The sequence below is a fragment of the Athene noctua genome, chromosome 6 (genome assembly GCF_965140245.1).
Source record: "Athene noctua chromosome 6, bAthNoc1.hap1.1, whole genome shotgun sequence".
Classification (NCBI taxonomy): Eukaryota; Metazoa; Chordata; class Aves; order Strigiformes; family Strigidae; genus Athene; species Athene noctua.
The window spans coordinates 13,138,379-13,155,108 of NC_134042.1; the positions used below are offsets into that span (position 1 = coordinate 13,138,379).

Genomic DNA, 16,730 nt, shown 5'->3' on the forward strand with positions numbered 1-16,730 from the left:
TGAGCTGCTGTTACCCAGAGTGATGCAGCAGGGAGCTAGAACAAATTGTTTCAGCTGGGCCCGAAGGCATCTCAGTACTATGGGGATCCACCAGCTGTGAGAGGGTCAGTTTTGAACTATGCATTCAATAAGAAGGGTTTACAACAGGAAAGCAAACTGGTGGCTTTCTTGTAAGTAGCTGACTGGAGTTCTCACTGGAAGCTGTGGATGAAGAGGGAGCAATGAGCTCAGGGGAAGGGAGAGAATGAGGTATCTGTGTAACCCACCTACTCATGGCAAGGTCTGCAAACACTGGTAGAGTATTCCTCTCTTATGCAGATGCAGGTGGGAACCCTTCTGATATTGGAAATCCAGGGGCCAGGAAAGGTCAGATTAAGGTATGCAACTTCTTTAGCTGTTATTAAAACTTGGCCCACATCTCATGAAGAACCAGAATTAACATGTTTTAACTCAGAACAAGCTAGTCTCATTAGCATGGGAAGGAAAAAGTGTGTTTGGAAGTCACCTGATGGCATTGGATCTACCCCTATTCCCTCCCCCTGGCACTTTCCCCAGGTTGAACACAGTCTGGCGTTCTCTACAAACACAAGAGTAATCCATCTGAAGCACAGTTTATCTGAACAATTACAAAAATGTACTTTAAACTGTATCACCAAACACAATGGCCAGTCCTGAAGCCTGGAGCTCTAGGCCATACTCAGCCAGAGAGCTGTTCTGCTATTCACGGCAATGGAGTGAAGAACTGGGAATAAGCAGCAAGAGTAGATTGTTTCAGTTTATTGGCTGCATTTTGCCACTGTCACTGAAACTATAATCCCTCCCTCAGAAGGATTTATTTTTGTAGCAGCTGCATACAAAGCAGGCAGCAGATTAACCGGAGCATTACTAGTGCCAGTTACAATGCAACTGTGAGCCAAGAGACCGGTAATGAAGCAGTACATGCTCCCAGCCTCAGCCAACGTGCAGACTGCACGGATCAAAGCTTGTTTGTGAGGAGCACAGCAATATAATCAGTTATTTCCGACCCATGAAAATGCAGTGCTCACCAGGCCCCAGTCTCCAACGTGCCAGCCAATTTCCTGGACGCAGTTTTCCTTAAGGCAAGGTTGGGTGGCCGATGGCTTTGGCTCCATTAGGCAAGCGAAGTCCTGAGCCTGAGAGCCCTGCTGTGTTCTGCAGGTGACAGTCCGGGTCTGGACCCCTTCCCCACAGCTGGCTGAGCACTGCAGAAAGAGGCCCAACAATTACAAGGAAGTATCTGGTTTCCACTTGCATTTCCAGGCTGTGATCTCTAACATTAGGGCAGAGCACCATTTTGAGATCACCTAAAACAATCAACCATCATTAAAATCGTCTTCTGGGATGGGAGTTAGAAGAGTAGTTGTTTATGCTGGAAAAGGGACAATAAGACATGGTGGATAGAGTCTGGGAGATCTGGACCTCACTGGATGATTTTGGCCTAGTCATATAATTTCTCTTGATCTCTATCAAAGAAGACATGGACAATGGTTTTGAAAAAATATCCATACCGCAGAATATATTGAGAACAATAAATGTCAAAAATACCCGGAAACTCATGTTACTTACTCCAGATTAAAATCACTTCAAGGTAAAGAATTCAAGGGAAGGTGAAAAGATTAGGTTCTTGTATTACTCATGTCTTCTGCCTGAAGAACCTTGTGCTCCGTTTGTACGGTATGGAGCTGTGAAAACATCTATACTAGTAACTGGTTTGTGACATTTTCAATGCCCTCTTAAATGCACAGTGGTGTTTCCTGGAATCCATCCTACTTCTCCGTGAGTCACCAAGGTCTCTTACAGAGAGTATTAACTTGGGGACAGTCTGAATTAATTTAGATGAGCTTCCCAGCTGAGTTTCAGCCACTCATTTACTAGAGTGACCTTTTATCTCTGAGAGTACACGAAACGCAGGCACTTTTGACAACCCTGGAATGAATCATTTAGGAATCAGTTTGTAAGAACATGACACTTGGTGCCTTCCCCAAATAGAGCTCTTACTCCACAACCCTGAAGTTATCTCAGTGTTCACATCTCACATGAAAAAAAAAAAGAAAAAAGAAAAAGACTTTATAGTCTAGGTTATCATGCCTCATAGTTACATTTTATGCTGCTGCACCACTCAAAGTACCATCACAAGACTGCAAGTCAAACGTTGTAAGCATGCATGTACTTTTAAAAGAGGAAAATTCACGTGCTTTAGGGACTGAGTAGACACTACCTTTACTTTCTAAGCCCTTTGAATATAAGAAGCCCTGTAAATGCCTGGCTGCAGCACTGAGCACATACAGTTTAAATGGTTTCCTCTCCTGGAGATATAAGTGCACACAGGCATCAAAAATGCAGCATGCAGCTGTTTGGAGAAGTCCTGCACTGACACACAGCAAACAGCAGGTCACCAGTGGTTCAAGAGTATCTTGCTTTACTGGCTGTTGTGGTGGTAGCACTGCTGTCCAGGGCTGGCAATGCTGAGGCAGCAATATTCATGGAAGTAAACAGCATAGGCAGGAGCCATGAACTCCTGCTTTACAGAGGAGGAAGTGTTACTGCACATCATCAGCTGATGGACAGCAGCTCTCATGTCCACCCTCTGCCTTCACCAGACTCAGAAACTCAGCCAGGGCCACGTCTGGTGGATCTGATAAAAATACAGGAGCAGGGAAAGGACTGGCAGGCCGGAGAAGAGAGAACATGCAATGAGAGCAGCAGAGGTGCAGAGGCATGCAGAGTTTTGAGGAACAAGGATGTGTTTATAGGAAGGCATAGCTGCTAGGTAGGTGGTGAACTTGTTTGGAGGGCTACAGGGACAAGTCCTTCACATCTGCACCTATCCAAGAACAGACACTTTTTGCAGTCCCAGAAAAGGAGCCTCTGGCTCTTTATCCCCACGCTTTGGCAGATCCTCCTTCAGTAGGTGCCAAGAGGCAGTTACTTCCCGTGCACAAACTCACCTCAGACCAGTGCCCCGTGCTCCAGGTGGCACACTGTCTCATGTTGCAGGGCTGACTGCTGCGAGGCTGCTGCGCGAAGGCCATGCACTCAGCGTTATCCACCACCCCTTGCGAGCTCTGACCGTCAAATGCCACGCAGTAAACGGAGCGAGTCTGGGTGCCCCCACCACAGGTAGCTGAGCAGGATCCCCACTCCCCTGTTTTCCACCTGCAGGTCACAGAATCAAGGAAACAAATGTAAGCCCAGCTAAACCACCCAGAGGCACAGGGGAGGTCAGTGCCATGCCCCTATTGTAACCAGACAAGGAAAACATCCCTTTGCAGAGGAGAGTCAGAGGCAAGTTCCCATTTGACCAAGCACTGCCCAGCTCAACTGGCAATGCAGAGCATGAGTCCCACTCCAGAGACAAATCCCCACCTACAAAACACTTGTTTCTCTGGAAGTGCAGAGCTCTCCCAGAAGGGGAAGGTTTTGGTCTCCTGGTGTCTGCAAAAATGTCATGTCTGGAATGGAACATCAAAGAAAAAAAAAAAGAAAAACACCAAAGAAAACAAGCCAGATCATCTAAAAGAAAAGCAGTCCAGACCAGCCTAACCACCCATTCCACTTCAGCCATTATCAGAAACAGTAAAACCAAGCCAAGACCTCACTCTGCCTGCAAACCATGCCAGACACTCTCAGAAGTGTTTGTGAACTTTTCACTGACAGCCAGTAGAAAGCTGGTTTATTCCTCCCATTGGCCAAATTCTCTAACAGCAGCACACACAAAAAAGCCTCAGAAACTTTAAATAGATTTTGTCCTGGGTTTGGTTGCTGAAGCTGTTACAGAAAGAAAGGAGAATGACCACAAAATGATCTGACTGTTTGGATGCTAAAATCCTGGCCCTTGTCTGTTCCTGCATCTCAGAGATGCCCAGGTAGCTGGACCCACAGCTTACACGGCCTGGCCTCAGAGACAACATGACATTTCATTCCTGACTCCAGTGTGCTGCACGGTCAAAAGGCACTGGTGGTGGAGGGGGAGCATCACGGTGATGTGCTTGTCAGCTGCTGCCTCCACTTGCAGCCAGGTAAGCCCCAGCCAGGGAGTAAAGGCAGTTCATGTTTTCTCTCCTACTCTTCCAGCTGCTTCCCTGGTCTGCCCTCATGACACCTACACTGAGTTTCAGCCAGCCAATTCACACTCATGCCCTACTAGAAACTCCACAGCAGACTCAGTCACGTTCATCGCCTTAAGATACACTTCTTTATTGCTAAAGATGCAAGTATCAGTCAGAAACAGAATGGCCTTTGCTATAAAATAAGATGTTCCCTTTTCAAAGGGAACAACTACAGCAAATAGAAGCCACTTAAGAGTGGTGTGGCTGCAGGGCTCAAAAAAAATTCATTGATCAAGATTTTTTGGAAGCTCCAGTGGGGATAACCCCTCCCCAAACTATATTCTGCCTCCCGTAAAGCAAATGTACAGTTTTAGAAGGGCTGTATCAACAGGATGGGCTCACCTACAGCTTCCTTCAATTGCTAGTCAAGACATCTTCTCTGACACTTGTTTCATTTCCTCTGTAAGAAGATGTCAACCACAAGACCCATATGAGGATCCCTCATCAGAGGGCAAAAAATTGCAAGTCCTAAGCTATTAGCAGCTTGCTGGGGAACAACTGTTTTGCTTTTGATTTTTGTTATTTCTCATACCTCAGTGTACATTATAAGTATCGTATATGTCACATCCTTGTACTCATCACAGTTTATAGGCACTTTTCTGCCTGCTATAAGGCCCATGCCAAAGAAAGAAGCACTTTTAAGAAGAGGCTTTTGCTATGACACGCTGGCATACTGGCCAATGTTTCAATTGCCGAATCCATCATGCTCTCTTCTCCTTCCTGTTCTTTTATCTATCTTGATAAACAAAAGAAAAAAATCTTCCAGAACATCTCTTCACCCTGATTCCAGAGAAAAAGCAACAGTTATCAGGATAAGCAGAAAAAGCTAAGAAGAAACTGTCCCCTTCTCAGTCCCATAAGAATCAAGTCACCAGGGGCACGCACAACCACCTAAGCAAAGCTGCACCCTCCACCATCATTTTCATTGACAAGAATCAAAAGCAAAGCACCACCCACTGCTACCACCAGTGCCAAAGAGCAAAGCGCCCACAGACTTCAGTGGGTAATAAGGTGAAGAGCAGAGGAAAGCAGCCATCGTCCTGTGCTTTCTGTAACCTCCTTTTCCTTGTTACCTCTTCATCTGAGAGCTTCGTGCTCCACTGTGACTCCAGGTTTGCGGCAGATAGATGTAGGAAGTCCTTTATACACAGAACAAAGGATTTAAGGAACTTACAACAAGCAGCTACAGGCTACCGTGTATTCAGAAATGCTTCCAGGTTTCCAAGTGCCCCCTCACCCCCAAAAGCACCCTCACAGGCCTCCACTGCACTCAGTCACACAGCGAGACACACAGTTAAGGCTCTGGTTACAGCTCTAGATGCCCATGTAAGAGCCAAGTGAAGCCAACTGTAAGTCTATGCCAGCAAGGGACAAAGTGGAAATGGCTGGGTAAAGGGGTTTGAAAATGACGGAGAATGAAAAGATTCCAGGACTCGTCCCTTTATAAGAGCAAGGACACTGGGAATGCAGAAATGACGTAAAATTACACCAGCTCTGACCACCTACGCTGTTTTTGCAGGCTCCAGTTGAGAGAGCAAAACCCAGAGAATCTGTTTCCTATCTCCTAGATGGGCTAGAAGACTCCGCAATCATACTCTGGAAAGTGAATTTAATTGGTTTATAAAATAAACATAGGATGTATTAAGCCCTTTCCTTGTCTTGGGCTTTCTCTAAAGTTAAATACTTCCCTGGAGGGAAACTTGCTGGAGGGCAGAAGAGAGAGGGTCATTCCTTTTCTTGGTTCCAAAAGCACCTCAGGAAGATGTCAGAGTCCAGAAGGAGGAAGGAAATCTTACCGTTTTGTCTGAGGACAAGTTTGACGGCCGCATGTCCGGTTATTGTCTGGCTGTGGTTTATTCCTGCACATATAGTCTGGATAAATTTCATTGTCTATGGTACAAAACACCAAGCGGGTTTGGAAACCTAAAGGAGAAGCAAGAGAGTATCCTGATCAATACAAACCACCCAGGACTAGGTTTGCAATGTGCTAGTGGTGACAAGACAAGTTTCTAAATTAGTGCAGAGTCCACACCTGTCCCAGCCAACCTGGAAAAAAGTCAGATGCTGTTCTTGGTCTGTCACTAAACATACAAGTGATGCCTCCTCACAGTATAGGAGTCCACTGGAAGGGCAAGAGAGGCAGAACAGTTCTGTGTAGTTGAGGGGCATTTTCCTATTATTTTATGGATTGACAGTCACAAAGTGCTATATCTACATATCATTCATCAAGGAACGTTCCACGATGTGTGCAGTACACAGCAGCAGAGCTGGGGGCCTCCTGTTAGACTCAGAAGGTCAGTCTTGTGAAGACTGGCTGCAGGAGGAAAGCTTGCAACTCTGCTTCCCACAGGATAAGAGTGCCCAGGCAAAGACAGTATCAGCACCTACAACCACAACAGCAAAAGCTATCAAAAAGGCCATCAGCACAGGCCACCAGAAGAGGCTGAGAGGAACTCTATATACCAGTCAGCTGGAGAGTTTATTTGTTTGATTGGAGTGTTCTGTTTTGTTTTTTTAAGCTTAAATTCCATAATTTGCTCATGGAAGAATCTGTAAACTGAACATGACATGACACCCCAGGAGACCTAACAGTTCCCCAGGAAAGAGGGTATCTTTCAGGCTATGGTAGAGGGGAATGATGTGATTCAGTTATGTAGGCCACGTCAGTTTGAAGAGGACCTCTCAAGCGGTTGAAGAGGTCTGAAAAGGCCATAAAGAACTGAAGCAAAACAAAACAATGGCTATCTATGAAGATTCTTAACAGATCCTACTAACAAGTCTGAGGACTAGGGCATGGAAAATAAGACAGGACAAGGCACAGGGCACAGACCTTTTGTGACTCCATCTGTGCCTCTCCCTTGACAAAACTTTAGGTGCACCTTGCAGATACCTGTTCTGTCTTCCATCCAGAGACTGCTGGGAGGCAGCTGCAGAGGGCAGCACACAGTCACACAGTCTTGAGGGTGCGGCTATAAGCCCCACACCAGCGGCCACAGACCGGGTCCTGCTCCCTTACCTCCTCCGCACTCGGAGCTGCACTCGCTCCAGGAACCATAGCTCCAGCTGTACCCCGAGGCCTGTCCCTGCACGGGCAGGTAGTACTCGTACTGTACCCCTGGGTTTGGCTCCTGGCTGATAAGCTGTGAAAGCATGAGAGAAAGTCAGGGAAATCACAGCAGCAGCACTTTTCCCCTTCACAGCATTTTCCCACCACGTTTGAGGGTTCGAGCTGACTTGTGCCTTTGCTGTTCGAGGAGCACCTATTCTCTATGCTGTATATACTCTATGGTGTATTTTCTCCTTGCCTTCTACAACACTCTAGAGAGCATTAGCTTTCAGAGAAGGGTGCCTTCATTCTCCTCAGCATCAGCAGATCCAGGCGCTCCTGTAACAGTAAGTACCTTTCCTGGCCTATAGCACACTGTAACAGGCGGTGCCCTAGAGCCCATCTCTGCCCTGGCACCATTTGGTGCTGAGTCCCCCCAACCTCAAAGTCAGAGCCCAAGGGAATAGGCATCAAGCCTTGCCCTGCTCCTTTCTGGTCAACAGAACCACAGCAAAAAGTAGTGCTATTTTCAATTTCTGGAAGGGCACCTTAGTCTACTCTGGGGGTCCTGCCACTTTTCCAGTCTTTCCCTTGTGGTCCCCACCAACACACTCCCGTGGCACAAAGCAGGGGCTGCTAGGCAAAGCAAGGGAGCAGGGGTATCAGGCACAGCTGCTTACCTCAATGACGAGGGGTTCTGTGGTGGGACCCTGGGCATGGAGGAGCTCTGGGGCCAGATCACCCTCCGAGCCACGGTCATAGTGCATAACCGTGCTAGCTACCTGCAGCGCCCGGCTGAAGTCGATTGTCCAATGCCCATTCAGGTAATATTCCCCTCGCACGTTCTTGACAGCTGGACAAACCAGATGCCAGAGAAGAAAAGGCAGTAAGTTAACATACCTATAACCTGACAATCGGCTCCAGATACCACAAGACAGAGCCTGCTCTAGACTTTCAGGGTACTGGCAATCCACCGAGCTCTCAGCTCTGCCGTTTGAACCCCAGCTCCTTTATACCATTACCAGAACCCTTTAAGTGTGGCAACCATCTAATATGGCAGCATCTTCCAACACATCAAAAATTCACACATCAAAAGAGGACCGTAAGAACTCCACAGGGATGCTTCTGTTTCCACTCAACACTGTGTCACAGGTGTGGCAAATAAAGGCGACCACCACTGTCCAACAATGCTGTCTCCCCATAAGGCACTCGTGCCAGAAGCTGCTCCACATTCAGACAGTGGTTCTTGCCAGCTTTGCTGCAGACCAAGTACTTCTTTGCTGCACAGCTGAATGCCTTCCAGCATATTCCAGCCTTGTCTCTGCATTCCCCACAGGTACTCACTGAGGCACAGCCTAAGTCAGACTTTGTCCCACTTGCTGTTAAGATGTGGGATTCACCCTCCACTGCCTCTACACCACTGTCCTGTTCATCAGACATTCTATGCAGAAAACAAGAGCTTTGGTGCTGCATCCAGTTTTCTACAAAACAAAACATCACCTGACAGATTTGTCCAAAGTACTGTGTGATAGAAGTGTCAGAAAGCAGTGCCTTCTCCACTGGAATTTCCTCAGCCCTGCCCAGAAATCTAGGTGAGGACATTTCTCCCTTCTTTTTGCCCTCTACAGCATGACCAGAACTTGAGGTAGTACAGAGAAATACCCAAAAGATAATCTCAGAAAAAGAAGCCCATCCCAAACTTTTCCATGGCAAGAGTAGTTAGGATTTACATTCACCAAACAAACAGCAGAACTCATAGCCAAATTTTGCTCTATCAACTAGACTACTTGTAAGTTCCAGGCCCAGAGTCTGAATGTGGCATGGGTACTTTTATTCCCCATCCAAGAACGAGATCACCACAGGACAGAAAATGAGATAAACCTGAAGCCCAGGGTTGAGCATCACTAACACTGCAAGCATACTCAATGAAAATCAGATCCTGATTTTCAGAGAGTTTTTCCCTCTGCCATACGAAGGCCTCAAGGTAAACATTCCAAAGCCCAGTATACCTGAAAACCAAATTTTAATGCAATGGCTGGAATCCAAATGGGCTGAAAAACAGGTTCTGACCCGGTCTTACCCAGGAAGTTCCTGCTGGGCATAACTTCCTTAATTTGAATGCTTGTGGCTCCCACGGGAATGATGAAGATTTGATTGTAACCTTAAAAAAGAAAAAAAGGGGGATTATTCAGTATCTGTTTGTGGATGCCACACAGTCACTCTTCTGTGCCAAAGATGCTCATGGTTTCATTGGTGCCTGAACAACCGGATGAGCTTTATGACGGCGGCTTGAAGTATTTCAGCTGTCACTATCTGCATTCTGAATAGCTTCACCCTACGCTATCCACAGATCAGTCCATGTGTAAAAAGTTCCAATTACACCTCAAAATTAAGCACAGGGGTCAGTTCAAAGTCCATTTTTTAGATTTTTAAATTTTCAGAATTTCAGTAAGCATCACATTGGAGATCAACACAGAGGGATTTGACTGCAAGAGTAGTTGTTGTCTTGAAATTTTTCAAAATTGGCTAAATGCAGAAGCTGTAATCCCATTTGCAGCCTTGCACTAATCCTGGTGAGGTTATCAGGATGCTGGAAAGGGAGGTATATAGCTATGTTCATATGGGACATTTATAGCACCTGCTGGAGACTGAGCATGGCAAGTCCTTCAGTCTGTACAGAGACTAGGGAAGTGATTCCCAGGATAAAGCCATCAACACATTTTTTGGTGATAAAGGTGCTAAAGAGCCACATGCCATACAGACATTTCTGCTGAACATCCAAGCCTTCCCACAATGATCACGTGAGCAGGTGCCCCCACCAGCCCTTGTAGCATCTTGACTTTAGGTGCAACTCTCTCCTCCTCATCTGTCCAAACTACCTAGATCATCTGTACCTTTGGGGAGGCTGGGCACATCAAAAGTACCCTTCACACCATAGCAGGTGCTGCCATCTCCTCCACACTTCAGGCACTTGTCCTCCTTCTTGGCAGATTCCAGCATGTTATCACAGCCAACGGCCTGTCAGAGCACAGGAGCATTGATATGAATAAACCATAATGACAGAGGAAAGAAAGAAAAAATGACCAAATGCAGGACTGATCTAATGAGAAAGCCTGAATCTAGGGAGTCTGGGAAGCAGGATAGGGCAAGGAAGGAGTTGTCAGAGAAAGGACAGAGTTGGCATCTTCTATTTCACATTCAGAGATAGATAAATGCTGTCCACATTCTCCTCAACACCTTGGAAATGGGATGATTCTCCTTTTCTGATGCTATTAATAAAAGATAGTCAAACAGAACAAAGGGAAGCAACAGAAAGGCCCAATGGTAAACGAAGGAAGCATCAAGATGACTAACCTGACAAACTCCCTCTACACAGATGTCCCGCTTGCCAGGTTCACAGGTAGTCCCATCTACCACTGCTTCCTTGTGCCTGTAGTAGAAGTTTTCTCCCTTGGGAATACAGTTTAACTCACACTTATTAGGCGCTGGTAGGAGAGAAAAAACATTATATAGTATGGCTAATAGCTTGATAATGCATCAGGAACCTGGCTTTAGATCACAGGAGCAGAAACAGAGGAGTGAACTGATATTAAGTGGCAGATATTGAACAAATTTCTGGGTCACAAACTGCTGGAATCTGGAAAAATACCCTGATAAAGCCTCACTGTATGGAACCATGGAACCTTCGCTAGCCAGTGGTGGTGGGGGGAATGTTGTGCCAGGTGAAGAACTCGCTAAATATATGCATTTGTTTCTCCTGTGCCCTGCTAAAATTCTTTTGCCAACATTGAAAAATACAGCAGAGCTTCTGCTTCTTTAATACTTAAGCACCTAGCTGCAACCAGTTCCAGCTTTCTTAAGCGATGTTTTTGAAAGAATGGCTGTTACAAGGGATAACTATGTATTGCTACCTCTTGGACCATGCATCCACGATCTTCATGAAAGCAATGCTTTCCTTCTGGCAAAAAGATTTTTTCCATGTCACCCTCTGTCGCCCCCCCCCCCCCTCCAGCTAAGTGGGTACCCTAAGAGGATACTAGAGTCAAAAACATTACAGTCACTTCAAAACACACTGTTAGGGATGAAGTGTAACCCTACATGTTCATCACAGAATCATCTAGGTTGAAAAAGACCTTGAGGATCACCTAGTCCAACCATTAACCTAGCACTGACAGTTCCCAACGACACCATATCCCTCAGCGCTATGACAACCCAACTCTTAAACACCTCCAGGGATGGGGACTCCACCACCTCCCTGGGCAGCCCATTCCAACACCCAACAACCCCTTCTGTAAAGAAATGCTTCCTAATAGCCAGTCTAAACCTTCCCTGGCGCAACTTGAGGCCATTCCCTCTTGTCCTATCGCTTGTTACTTGGTTCAAGAGACTCATCCCCAGCTCTCTGCACCCCCCTTTCAGGGAGCTGTAGAGGGCGATGAGGTCTCCCCTCAGCCTCCTCTTCTCCAGACTAAACCCCCCCAGTTCCCTCAGCCGCTCCCCGTACGACCTGTGCTCCAGACCCTGCACCAGCTCCGTTGCCCTTCTCTGGACACGCTCGAGTCATTCAATGTCCTTTTTGTAGTGAGGGGCCCAAAACTGAACACAGGAATCGAGGGGCGGCCTCACCAGTGCCGAGTACAGGGGTGAGATCCCTTCCCAGTCCCTGCTGGCCACGCTATTGCTGACACAAGCCAGGATGCCATTGGCCTTCTTGGCCACCTGGGCACACTGCTGGCTCCTGTTCAGACGGCTGTCAATCAACCCCCCAGGTCCCTCTCTGACTGGCAGCTCTCCAGCCACTCCTCCCCAAGCCTGTAGCGCTGCTGGGGGTTGTTGTGGCCCAAGGGCACCCCCGGCATTTGCCCTTATTGAAACTCCTCCCGTTGGCCTCAGCCCATGGCTCCAGCCTGTCCAGGTCTCTCTGCAGAGCCTCCTACCCTCGAGCAGATCAACACTCTCACCCAACTTGTCATTACCTCCATAATATGGAAGCCACTTGTATTTCTTTCCTTGGAATTCTGTCCCATCAAACTCTGCACATTGCTCTGCCCGGAAATCCCGGGAGCCTTCCGGGCAACTCTGTTTAGAGGAGAAAATGTTTGTTTTGGGCCATTATAAAAAGGAGGGAAATTAAGTGCACAACAACAAATTGGTTTTTATTTGTTATTGCTCATATAAAATCAGGGGCATAAATTTCATATGTTTTTGAAGGGGTACTATTGATGAATCACATTCATCAGTGATGCCAGAGAAATAGAAACTAATGATGACATTACTTCTGAATAAGAATTATGTCTGTCTGGGGAAAAGGAGCAACAGGCAAGCAAAACCAAAAAATGGCACTGTACCTGAACATTGCATGACCGATAGCTTCGAGTTGGTCCAACACAACTGGAAGCACTTTCTGTCCTGAAAACCAGAAAAACAACATGAAGTTCTCTGAAGAATACACACACAAATAATCGCCTCATGGCAGACATTACAAATCACCTTCACATTGAGCATATCACCCTCACACAGTTTCCTGAAAAAGCCCTTTTCCACTAAAGCGAACTGGCATCTTCCTGTGCTATTTTCTGACATGGTTTGCATTCTGGCATGGATGAGACACACACCATGAGTGACTGCAATATAGCTCTGCAGGGCCATGTTTAAAGTAAATAACAGAAGTAGAGCTTTTAGTCCTCTGTCCACTAGCAAATAGTCGAGGTGTCCATACCTGAACCGTAAGCGTGTTACGAGCAGCATATCTATCATGCTGTTTATGTGCACACTAGACCCATTAATAGCAAGAGCTAAACGTGCCTATGGAAGACCCTCATTTCAGGCAAATGACTCCAACTGAAAATTATGGAGAGTAACAGTTATGAAGGAAATTGATCTGTAAAGCCAAACAATGTCTAATATCTCAGCATTCCTAGAACAGAGAGACAAGCCTTCAGGGATTCTGGCAGGTGTATACCATAATGGGCTCAAAAGAGACCCTTCTTTACTCTGGGTGGGAAGAAGCAGTGCTCTATAACTCTGGATTCTTCTATTAAAAAAACTTCCTCTCATTTCTCTAAACATAAAGAGGCTGGTTTCTTCCAGGATATTATTGAGAGTCTGGATTTTAATTTTTTTTCCTTTTCTTTGTGTTCATCCACAACAGGATCGCCAAGATCCATCATTCCCAACAGGTGCAGTCCCAGTCATCATCCTCACTGCATCTAACTCAGCTGCAAATGAGATGCTCCGGCGTTAACGCTGCTTGAGTCAACTCAACTCTTTCATTTCTTCTGGGGCAATTTACCTTCCTGGGAATCATAAGCCTGAGAAAATCTTGGCAGAGTCACCAGCTCTTGGGAGAGAAAGCTACTGCTTTGGACTGTTCTCCCTCTCCCCCAGGCTTGCCACACTAGACCCAATTGAACAGCTGCTGCCGCACCAATTGCCTGATTGCACAGCCTCAGATCTCAGAGAGAAGCCACTGTGGTCTAGTGAAGGAGCCAAAGCAGGGATGTTTTGAAGAGAGCAATATTCAAAACAGCAGTGACAAGACTCAAGCTGAGGATCATCTCAAAGTGGGCTCAGGTGACTTATGCCTCTAGAATCAAAACCTGTCATTTTTGTTCTGGATGTATATTGGAACATAAGTGCAGGAGCTCAGTAACAGAAAAACACCTTTAAAGAAAAAGGAGGTTTAGCCGTCACCTTTGGGAATAGCAGCGCCGTTGCCGAAAGCTGACTCCACCGCCACAGCTCCGACTGCACTTGCCCCATTCACCCCAGCTCCCCCAGACACCAATCTGCCGTTTCATCCGGTGGCCCTGTAATTAAAAAAAACCCACAGACATATCAAACAGACATGGCAACACAGGAAGAAAACCCAATGAATATGAAGCAGAGCTCCTATGTGTTCTCTTGCAAAAGAGACTGTCTTGCTGGGCTGTATTTCTAGTATGAAAGCAGCAGAGAATAATACATCAGAAATGTCAAGCCTTTAATATCTAGGCACATTAGCTTCCTGAAGCCACATAGCACATCCACTTTTATAATCTCCCTTAAACTGTTACTGTTTGTCTATTCATAGAATCTCAGCACTTTTGAATAACCATCTGAAAGAGGTTAACATCTCCCTCTCAGCAAGGCAGCAAAGGCAAATCATTTCTTTGGGGACTATGAGCACTGTCACTCCACACCAGATCAACAGAGATGCTTAATCCCAAATCCTTGGCTCCAAGCCAGATACTTAAGAGAAATAAAAGCAGCAGTACAGAAACCCCCAGAACACACTTTTTACCGCAACAAAATTCCATGCATGGACCTTTCGTCCCTCCACCCAACTATGATGAAATCAACATCTGGGCCATGGTTAGCTACAGCCTCAATCAATTTTGTGTTTAGGAAGTCTGAATGGATACTGACATTAAAAGAAATAAGCATGATAAGATAGACAAGAAGTTACAAGTGCAATGGAATCAACCAAAATCTGTTGTCTTAGAAGCACACGAAATATTTTCAGGAAAAGAGGGCCTTCTGCAGCTGATGGGATCCACCTACAGCAGGACATTGGGGGTTAGTGGGATGAATAGCAATATCCTGAGAAAGCTGCAACAGGATTAATTCCACTTGGGAAAAGAAGGTAAACGCAGGGTTACACAGGGAGTGATTCTGTAAAAACAGGGTTTGCTGTGCAGCTGCACCTGTAGGGCAGTTTATGTATCCATTATTCAACTGAGAAGGTAACGCGTATCGTTTGGGCACTTAGACATTTGGTGTAGTGAAGAGTGGGCAGGCAGAGAAACAAAAGGTAAAAAATTAATGAGCTGTAGTCTAATTCCCTTCCACACACAGAGTACCCCACCAGATCCACATAACCCCCGGGTCCTCTGGTTTCCCACAGCATCCCACGTTCCCATCCTCTTCCCTGCTCGTGCTCTGTTTCCATTTCTTTCTGTTGTCTCTCCTGCATCCTCAGGTAAGCTACTCCCTGATGATCACTCAACTAGTAAGTGCCATTGTAAGGGTTTTCTGCTGGAGCAGAGGAACATTCTGGACAGAGCTTCACCATAGAAGGGATATTAACCCTATTCACTTTCCACTCATCCAGGTCACTTTCCTACAGAGAAGGCACAAGCTCCTCACTTTATGAGCACAGTTTTCACTTCAGTTAATGGATAACTGCTTTTACATAAGACATCCAGGTCTCTGCTAGAAATAGGAGCTAGCCTAATAAAATACCCAGTGAATCCATCTCAGGCAAGATGCATGGGTTAATCCCCCCTTATAATTTAAACAGTTTTTGTAATTTTCTACACATACTCCCTGCCTGACCATACGTCCCTGAGTTAGTCTTATTTCTCTATTTCACCATCTTTTAATTCCCTGGTGCTGGTAAAGCAACAGTCAGACATATCAGCTGATCGTGTTTATGCACTTACTACCAAATCATCCCACTAGCCGCAGAGTCACCCCAAATTCTTCATGCCTATTCCTTACATTGCTCTAATGTGAAATACCTTCTTCCTAGCCCATGCTATTTGATTTCCTCACACAAGTTTTGTGCAATTCTTGTTAATACCTCTGCAAGCAAAAATCCTTCAGGACAAAGTTTCCTGGTTCAGACTAACTCTGTTTGCCTTCACCCTGCTCACTCAATGGCACTACCCAGGTTACAGCCACTTCTACATACCTTCTCTCCACCAAGTCAACATCTCCCTGACCCCTTGCCAAACCCTTCTCCCATTCTTCCATTTCAGATACTGAACTCAGTGTTTGTCTTCTGCATTCTCATTTGCCTTTCTGGGAGTAATCCCATCAACAGAGTTTTAGCTTTCAGCAAGGCATCTTTTTTTCCCAAGTTTTTCTTTCAGATACCTAATTCCTCCCCCTGTAATCGCTCCTCCCTTATTCTCAAAAGAAAGAAACGTACTACCACTCTGTTTCTCTGAAGTCTTATTCCTCTATATAAACTGACTGATTTAGGAGCAGTATTAGCTCACCCTGGAAACAAGGGACCTTTCACAGTCAGCATAAGGGAGAAGAAAACGTGTAGATAAAAATCCAAAGAAGAGCATTTGAAAGTCAGATTAGTGGAAGGCAATTAGGATAGAAAGCCCTTCCCTGACACACACACCAACCTGATAAATATTCCAATATCCCTCCTACAGAAGTAGGAGCATTTTTTTATTCCATCTATAGAGAGTACAATCTTCAGGGACTCTTTGCTGTAAGGCTTATGCATCCACAGAATACAGGAACAATAATTTTCTCAGTATCACTCCATTTATGTACACCCCAAAAGGACCATCAGCCAGAAGAATCCTCCCAAAGCTGTATAGTGTTAGAGAAACATTTTAATAGGGGCCCAACTCCCACATTCAGAAATCTATGCACAGTGCTCATTACTTCAGCAACTGCATGCACATGTGTACAGGCAAATATAAAACCTGCATATTTATAATACAGAAGAAATCAATTGTTACATAATCTGAAAACAAGATGTTTTCGTATGCTGTCAGCTGTCAGTTTCTGTTCCAAAAGACACTTTCTGCTTTCATTCCAAAGACTCT

At 45.7% G+C, this 16,730-nt stretch overlaps 1 protein-coding gene across 4 annotated transcripts in view; it reads right to left on the reverse strand.

Annotated features, from left to right (window-relative positions):
• The window catches only part of PAPLN (papilin, proteoglycan like sulfated glycoprotein), a 55,515-nt gene that overhangs the window by 16,869 nt on the left and 21,916 nt on the right, over positions 1-16,730 (reverse strand). For 2 of the 4 annotated variants that reach the window (XM_074909629.1, XM_074909628.1), the window contains 12 exons: positions 13,870-13,985; positions 12,525-12,585; positions 12,153-12,255; positions 10,531-10,661; positions 10,071-10,194; positions 9,257-9,337; positions 7,857-8,029; positions 7,147-7,270; positions 5,927-6,053; positions 5,204-5,269; positions 2,970-3,177; positions 1,047-1,223 (listed from right to left, as the gene is read on the reverse strand). In XM_074909629.1, the coding sequence (XP_074765730.1) occupies positions 1,047-1,223; positions 2,970-3,177; positions 5,204-5,269; positions 5,927-6,053; positions 7,147-7,270; positions 7,857-8,029; positions 9,257-9,337; positions 10,071-10,194; positions 10,531-10,661; positions 12,153-12,255; positions 12,525-12,585; positions 13,870-13,985 (1,491 nt within the window). The remainder of the gene's footprint in view (positions 1-1,046; positions 1,224-2,969; positions 3,178-5,203; positions 5,270-5,926; positions 6,054-7,146; positions 7,271-7,856; positions 8,030-9,256; positions 9,338-10,070; positions 10,195-10,530; positions 10,662-12,152; positions 12,256-12,524; positions 12,586-13,869; positions 13,986-16,730) is intronic. The other 2 variants (XM_074909630.1, XM_074909631.1) reach the window with 1 other exon arrangement.